This window comes from Dipodomys merriami, unplaced genomic scaffold (assembly GCF_024711535.1).
Source record: "Dipodomys merriami isolate MVZ:Mamm:240054 unplaced genomic scaffold, mDipMer1.0.p SCAF_9, whole genome shotgun sequence".
NCBI classification, from domain to species: domain Eukaryota; kingdom Metazoa; phylum Chordata; class Mammalia; order Rodentia; family Heteromyidae; genus Dipodomys; species Dipodomys merriami.
In genome coordinates, this window is record NW_027206512.1 from 58,699,431 (window position 1) to 58,707,352 (window position 7,922).

Sequence of the window (7,922 nt, forward strand, 5' to 3'; positions counted from 1 at the left end):
AAACACACACACACATTAAGCTTTGACTCCAAATAAGGTTGGAAACATAGAAATCTACTTTAAAAAAAATGTTGGAAGCCACTGGTGGCTCATGCTTGTAATCTTATGTACTCAGAGAGGCTGAGATGTGAGAATCATGGTTCCAAGTCAACCCAGGCAGACTATGAGGCTCTTATCGCCAATGAATGACCCCCAAAAAAATCTGGAAGTGGAGCTGTGGTGCAAGTGGTGGAATGCTGCAACAAAAACAAAACAAAAATTAAACAACTCAGGGTCAGTGCCTAGGCCCTGAGTTCAAGACACTGGACCCTAGACCAGCACTAAATAAATAAGTAAACAAAAAATGAATAATACACATGAGGAAAAGAGGGAGTATTTTTCAAACATTAGGTACCAGATATGTCACTGAATGCGAACACAAACTCAGCCAGAGGCAAAGCCGACAAGCAGCAGTACAATGGGCACCTGCTGTTGTGTGGTTAAAATTCGTTCTGCATCACAGCAGACAGTGAGAGTGAGTTGCTCTGGTGTCTAGTGTTAACACATCACCCTAAGACGGGCCCACACTTGACCTTCTGCCCGAGCCTAAAGGTTATAGGTTTGCAAAGCAGGCCAGTGTGGGTGTTGTTGAGAAGGGTAAGGTGCTCAGCCTGTGCATGAGACCCACAGGTCATACTTCATGTTGGCTGTGCAGAGCTTGGTCTCCGCTGATTGGTAAGGGTGAAGGAATTTTGTGCTGGTCCTGGAGCTTGAACTTGGGGCCGTGAGCTTAAGACTAGCATTCTACCTACCACTTGAGCCACAGCTCCACTTCTGAGGAATTTTGAATCTCATTCCATACAAGTGATGTCAGGCAATGAGTCCACTACTTTTTGGACAGTGTCACCCCTTTCCCTCACTCTCTCCCAGTCTTTCTCTCCCTAATTTCTTTTTTAAAAGGAAAAAATGAAAAGCAGTGGCTAAGCCAAGGACTAGTGGCTCACACCTGTATGAGGGTCATAGTTCAAAGCCACCGCAGGCAGGAAAGATTTTTATCTCCAATTAACCTGCCAAAAAAAAAAAAAAAAGCCAGAAGTAGAGGTGTGAGTCAAGCTCTAGTGTTGAACAGAAAAGCTCAAGAACAGTGCCCAGGCTGTGTTCAGAACTGGCATACACAGGGTCACACACACAATCACCCCCACCCCACCCACACCCACACACACTGAGAACTCATTTAGAAAAAAACAAAAGAAAATAAGCATAAACATTCTTCCACTTCCACCCCACACCTTCACGCATTTAATTCTCCTAATTGTTCTTTTTCTTTTTTCTCCCTCCCTAGAATTTATTCTGGTTTGGCATAGGAAAAGCAACTGTGTTTTTACTTCCGGCTCTAATCTTGGCTGTCAAGTTGGCCAAGTACTATCGCCAAATGCAGTCAGAGGACATTTATGATAAGTAAGTGGGAGAGCCTCCCCACAGGGGGCCTTGTTTTCTGTACCATCCTGTCTTTGGAGAGCTGCTAAAGATAATCATTGATCGCACCAAATGTGACTTTATAGTTATTTATTAACATACTGGATCATTTCTGTAAAGGTGGTTGGGTTTGGTTATCTTCTTGTGCCAGTTTTTTTAATACGTTCTTTTGTTTTCCTCCTGTTGAGTCTCTGTTTCCTTAACTAGTCTTCTCACTTCTCGTTCACAGCTCTCCCTCGGGGACTTGGCATTTTACTTTATGATAACTGTTCTTACTGCTTTCCGGTGGGCTCTGTTGCCCATCCCTCGCTGTCTGTCTGGTTGCATGTGTGTGTTTCATGTTCACTTCAGTCATCTTCTGAGCATGTCTTCCTCATCTGTGCTCTTTGCTTATGTTCTGGAGTAAGGATGTGGGTGGAGGATGTATTAATGAGCTTAATAGTCACAAAACATCAGTAATCCAATAACCCTGTCTCCCCTTTGTATTTTGTAGTGTTGAGACTGTACCCATGAAAAAGTAAGCTTTTTTATTTTTAAACTACATTCATAGAGGGGTTGGGGGAGGTTCTTAGGATACCATGGGCTTGCAAAATTAAATGAACACTACCTTAAAATTAGCTAAGAACACTAGGTATATCTGGGTAAAAATAGATCGATGTCTCTTAAAAAGAAAGGTCAGCACATATACCTGTTAGGCTGGGTGCTGGTGGCTCACGCCTGTAATCCTCGCTCCTCAGAGGGCTGAGATCTAGAGGATTGTGCTTCATTGCCAGCCCAGGCAAAAAAAATCTAAGAGGTTCCACCTCCAGAATAACCATCAAGAAGGTGGTCTAGAGGTATGGTTCAAGTGGTAGAGTGCTGATTGAGCAAGCAAGCTGAACAAGCCCTAGAACTTGAAAAAAGGAAAAGAAAAGGAGAGAGAGAGAGAGAGAGAGAGAGAGAGAGAGAGAGAGAGAGAGAGAGAGAGAGAGAGAGGAAAGCAAGAAAAGCAAGCAAGAAAGTAAGCAAGCAAGCAAGAAAGAAAAAAGGAAGGAAGAAAGGAAAGGAAACTATAGAATGAATATTTTACATGCCAAATTTCTTAATCCACAAACTAGTCATTTTTGTCTTTGGTTTTGAAAGAAAGCAAAACATCAGTTCCCCCATTACCTTCTTTGTGGATTTAACAAGTTGTCACCGAGTTTTCATAACCATTACCTTGTCTTTGTGATCCGTGATGTAAAGAACTTCATCTCAGAGATAACATGGTGTTCTTGGTCTATTTATTTTCGTTGCAGTATGGAAAATGGTAATAATGGTTATCATAAAGATCATTTATATGGTGTTCACAATCCTGTCATGCAAGGTAAAGCAAAGCCTGGGCGTGCATGCGTGCCTGTCATGTAGCAGACAGACATTCTGCTTTCTTCTCCGTCTGACACTGAGTCCTGCATGCTGTGGTGTCTCACTTCCCCTATGTGATTCTCTGTCAATGGCTATCTCCAGTCATGTCCTACATAGCATTCCAGGATGCCACAAGTTTAAATTTATAATGGATTTCTTAGCAACAAAATGGCACAGAGGCTCAAATTTGGTGTCATCTTTAAATGCTATGTATGATTTCGGATCATGATTAATGCACGTAATTAACTTTCACTTAGCATCGGAATGCACCAGATACACAAGCAGTTATGATTTTCAAAATCTGCCCTTCCCTTTCTTCCTCTCTCCCTCCTTCCCTTCCTTCTTTACTTTTTTTCCTATAACTTAACTATAATCAGCCAGAAAAAGAGCTCCAACTTTTTCTCCCACCTCTTTATGAACTTGTATTTTCTAGAATTACATAGGTCTGGATATTTGCCAGGTAACACTGAGCCTTACCTGTCAGATACACGCCTCTCAGCCTCCACACAAACTTCCTATCTACATGTCAACCTGGGAGCTTTCTGCTGAGGAGAGAATCAAGGTCCAGTCAGGGCATCCGAGGGAGCATCTGCTTTGGTGGTTGTGGTCTTTCTTCATGTCCACACAGCTGGCCCCAGCCAGGGAGCTTTGGCTTTCCAAGAGAAATATCTCAGGAGGAAAGGAGTGAGTCTAACACTGGTGCAAGAGGATCCGCCTTGAGTTTGAAGCTCCATGGTGCACATGGGACACGTCCAATTACAGAGCTCACGCTGAGGGATGCCCCTGGCTCTGGCTGTCCACCTGTCCTCCTCCCAGAGCAAGCAGGGACAGCTTTACCCTACGCAGCATTGCCTACAAATGGGGAATGCTCTGCCATTATCAGGTGTCAAGGAGCACAGAGCCAGAAAGTTGTGTGAAATTTGTCCTTTCAGAAGGCTAACAGACTTTGCCCACCTTACCACTTTGAACACTGCACAAACCACAGCCACAATAGTCAATTGGAGGAAAGCTGCCTTCCTAGTGTATCTGGGCTGCTATAAAAACACAGTGCTCCAAAGAGGTAGCCCATGAACAACAGAAACTTCTTAATCAGTGTTCTGGAGACTGGCAAGTGCATGCTCAAAGTGTGATTGGATTCAGGCAGGAACTGGTGAGCACCGGGCTCCTGCAAGGGAAGGGCTCACAGACTGAGCTCTGGGGCCTTTCTTCTTGGGAAGTGGATCCGTGGCAGATCCTGTTCGCTGACCGCTGTGGTTAAGCTCCCCAAGCCCTGTGTTGGCTGCGATCTTGAGGGTGAATGCAGGCTGACTGGCCAGGGCAGCTGTGAGGATGTGCTGTCAGCTCTGAGAAAAAGGATCTCGACTTGCACACCCTTATTCATTGTATTGTACTGGGAGTTCAGAGTTCAGAGCCCCATATCTTTATGGCCTGAACTTGCTAGCAGCTACCCTTTCCAGAAGCCTCCAGAATGAGCCTTAGTTGAACTGGTTTGAGTCACTCGTTTCCTGGCTCTGAGGTCTGCAGAACCTCTTCTTTTCCAGGGTGAGGTTGGGTACACTGACTGGAGACCCCCAGGAAGTCAAAGGTCCATGTTCTTCAGAGATGACCACCAGAGCCCAGAGTCTTCATAATATTCAGCCCAAGACCCAGGGCTGGGGCCGGAAGTAGGGCACTGAGCCAATTTCACCCCTCAATAAAGAGTTGGCTCCGTTACTGAGCACAAAGATGAGAGTGAGAAGAGGCCAGCACGCTGACGTGTCCTAAGGTCCAGAGAGGCTGTGATCCCCCCAGTCTCAGCCAGCAGGGTGTGGCCGAACAGGAACCGCTCATCCTCTAGATGGAGTCCACCATCTCCCTTGTTGATGCTCACTTTTTTGGTTGTCAAAGCCATGGGGCATATGTAATTTTCATTGGATGCAGGGCTATGGCTGATGGTTACCAGAGACGGACGCAGAGGTCATGTGCATGCATGTCTGGTTGTGCCCTGGGCTTCATAGTAACAGGCTTCTAACAAGATCCCGCCAAAGCTGCCCTTTGCTTCTGCCTCCTGACTCTCGAGGTAGATCCCAGACAGCCCACTGAGACAGATGCCCATCGGCCTCTGCTAGCCAGTTTCTGCTACACTAATGTGGCGATTCTCTTCTTCGGGTCCTTACCTCTTCCCATTAACCTTAGATGGTGAATTTGCACAGTTCTTATGTCATAGTTTGTCTCCTCTGCCCTCCTCTTCATAAAAGCAGTACAAGCAGAAGCTAGAAGAACCAGCTTCATCAGGCAGATTGTTTTCTTGACAAACTTTCTGAGGTGTGGTGTGCGTTTATCTGTTCCTCTTACTCACATCCGGCTTAGCCTAGAGGCGGTAATACTGCAGCTTGGTCAGGGTGTGATCGTTATTTTTTGTTTGTTTGTTTGTTTTTTAGCGGGGTACGATTTTGACAGCTGGAGCTGAAGTTGCCTGAGGTAAGTTTGAGGCTTTCATTCAGAGAATTTATAGGGCTATCACATAGCTAATTTATAGGACTATAACATAGCTAATCCTACCATAGTCAATGGAAAATCTTGATGAATGTATAGATCATGCAATATAATTATACGGAACACAAAGATTCTGTATGTGACTATTTATACATAGATGACCATATGTATCTCTATATAGAGACCATATATATGACATATGTTTCTATATATAGATACACTGATGCATCCATATGTATATCATAAAAACTCATTCTTTTTTAAACTAATAGTAAAAAAAATAATAACCTTCTGTCTCTATGCCACTAACTGTATGCCTGGAGTGTTGTGGAATTATAATGAGATGAACCAAACAGATGGGACCAAGATAGGTGCTTCTTGAACAAATTTGTCTTTCCTGTAGCTCTTGGAATCCTAATAGGAACCATTATAGGCTTATGAATTCCTAGGTTTCTTTCATGTTTCAAAGCCAGTTTCTAAAACATTAACATTTTTTTTTTCATTTCAGCATCAAGACAGTCAAAAATGGAAAGGATCATAGACTTGTGACAGTTTCTGGGCCTACAAGAACTTTCCAAAGCAAGGGGGTGTGAGGCCAACATGGTGACTTGGGTGTATAGAACATTAGTGTCATTGGTCCCTGGGCGGTACTTTGTTGGGAATGAACATCGCCATGTGTATGGCCCACGTATCCATCACTGTTCAAGGGTCATATCCCCTCCTCCTGTTTACCTTTTTTATACATTGAGTTTCTATTTAGACACTGAGACATCTGAGGTGCCCCTCTTTCCCCCATTGGATGTAGTTCTGTCAAGTCAGCACTTCAGATGTGAAAGCTGGGCTCTGAACTTACTTCTGTATGTGGAGTGTGCTAAACATACCCCGGTTTACAAGAAAGATGTATTTTGTGTCTAGTAAGTTGTACATATACCTTCTACCACAGTCAGAGTGTTTTTGAACAGATGAGTCATACTATAAATTTTCTTCTAAGTGAGCTTACTGTCAGGTCACTATGGAATTATTGGTTCTGTTGGAAATAACCTATGCCTTGTAACCTGAGGCAAAGTATCCTCCTCCTGGATTTTCATCTGCTCTGTCAATGATTTGTTGTGCTTGGAAATAGAATGCAAAATGCAGTCAGAAACCTGCTTTCGCTAGTAGATAAATGGGCTTTACTCCACTAGCAAATTCAACACAGAGAGGTATCTCAAGAGAAAGCAGTGTTGTTCATCAGAAACTGCGGTTATTTTTAATAGATGCCAATCACAGTGTATGCTGTAATGGAGTTTTCTGATTTGAAGGAATGGGAATTAATCAGAGCATCATCTGATTATTAGCGAGGATGCTAACAAGATGATCTTGTCGTTACCCCTTGATTTGGTATCCATTATGAATGAAGCCTTTGAGTCTGGTCCTTTAAAAAAAAATGCAGGAAATCTCAGAGTCAGTGCTGTGCATTTTTCATGTTGGAACTGACCTTTTCAAAAGTGATTAGCAATGAAAAACTGGTCAAATCAAAGTCAGCATTTACGTAAGGTACAGCTTTTTACCAGGTCTTTTTCATGTGCAGATCACAGTCCTTGTTCATTTCAATAAAAAGGAGATTTTTTGGAAAATGTAGTGTTTTCGTGGCTTCCTTGAGTAGACCCAGAGACTTCACAATTCTTGATGGTGACCCTTGGTCTTGTGTTACCTATTTCTTGCACTAGTCTCCTGGTATTATAGAGTTCACAGTACTGAGCTAGTACAAAACCAGTGTCGACATTTTGCTACTTCAAATTCAGCTGGCTTTTTAGGTCCTCAGTTTTTCAGCTCTGAAGTTAACATTTTCTTGGGTAACAGTCTAGGTTGCAAAATACATATTCGAAAACCTCTACAGGCTAGCACTACTTTTTTGCATGTACTTGTATTATACACATGTGAAAATGGATTTTCATTAAACTGTGCATGAGCAACTTGAAATGTGGACAAAGGAGGCCGGCTAGAGCCTAACATTTAAAGAAAATCGTCCCTTAACTATTTTTCCTGATTTTCACATCTCACATTAACAAAAAAGATTTACAGTAATTGAGTTTGATTCCCCATAGCATAACCCCTGCAATCTCTACTGGTTTTGTTGTTATTGTTTTAGCACTGCGGATTGAGCTCGGGGCTTTGTGCTTGTCAGGTAGGTGCTCTATCACACTAGCCACACCTCCAGCCCTTCTTGCTTAGGTTATTTTCAAGTTAGGGTCTTGCTTTATGCCCAGATCAGCCCGGACCATGATCTTCCAACTTGTACTTCCTCATGTTGCTTAGAATGACAAGTGCATGCCAGTATACTTAGCAATTGGTTGAAGTCTCTCAAACTTTTCTTTTGCCCAGGCTGGTGTCAAACCTTGGTCCCCTGATCTCCACCTCGCACATAGCTAGGACTGCAAACCTGACGGAGCTAGCACATCCGGCTCGCAGCTCCATGGACCAGGAGCTCCCAGATAGGAGGCATGCATAGGCCAAGCCGCTGCCCTCGGAAGGGGTGGGTGGGTCCCAGCTCCGTGGCATACATATCACATTTGTTCCTGTTTTCCTTTCGGAAAAAGAAATGATCTTTGTTCAAATAATATGCACAA

At 43.4% G+C, this 7,922-nt stretch overlaps 1 protein-coding gene across 5 annotated transcripts in view; it reads left to right on the forward strand.

Annotated features, from left to right (window-relative positions):
- Prom1 (prominin 1) overlaps positions 1–6,929 on the forward strand; it is a 71,335-nt gene extending 64,406 nt beyond the window's left edge. For 3 of the 5 annotated variants that reach the window (XM_070012861.1, XM_070012864.1, XM_070012862.1), the window contains 5 exons: positions 1,322–1,437; positions 1,949–1,972; positions 2,733–2,800; positions 5,259–5,298; positions 5,822–6,929. In XM_070012861.1, coding sequence (XP_069868962.1) covers positions 1,322–1,437; positions 1,949–1,972; positions 2,733–2,800; positions 5,259–5,287 — 237 coding nt within the window. In that variant the 3' untranslated portion in view covers positions 5,288–5,298; positions 5,822–6,929. The remainder of the gene's footprint in view (positions 1–1,321; positions 1,438–1,948; positions 1,973–2,732; positions 2,801–5,258; positions 5,299–5,821) is intronic. The other 2 variants (XM_070012865.1, XM_070012866.1) reach the window with 2 other exon arrangements.
- The last annotated feature ends 993 nt before the right edge of the window (positions 6,930–7,922 follow it).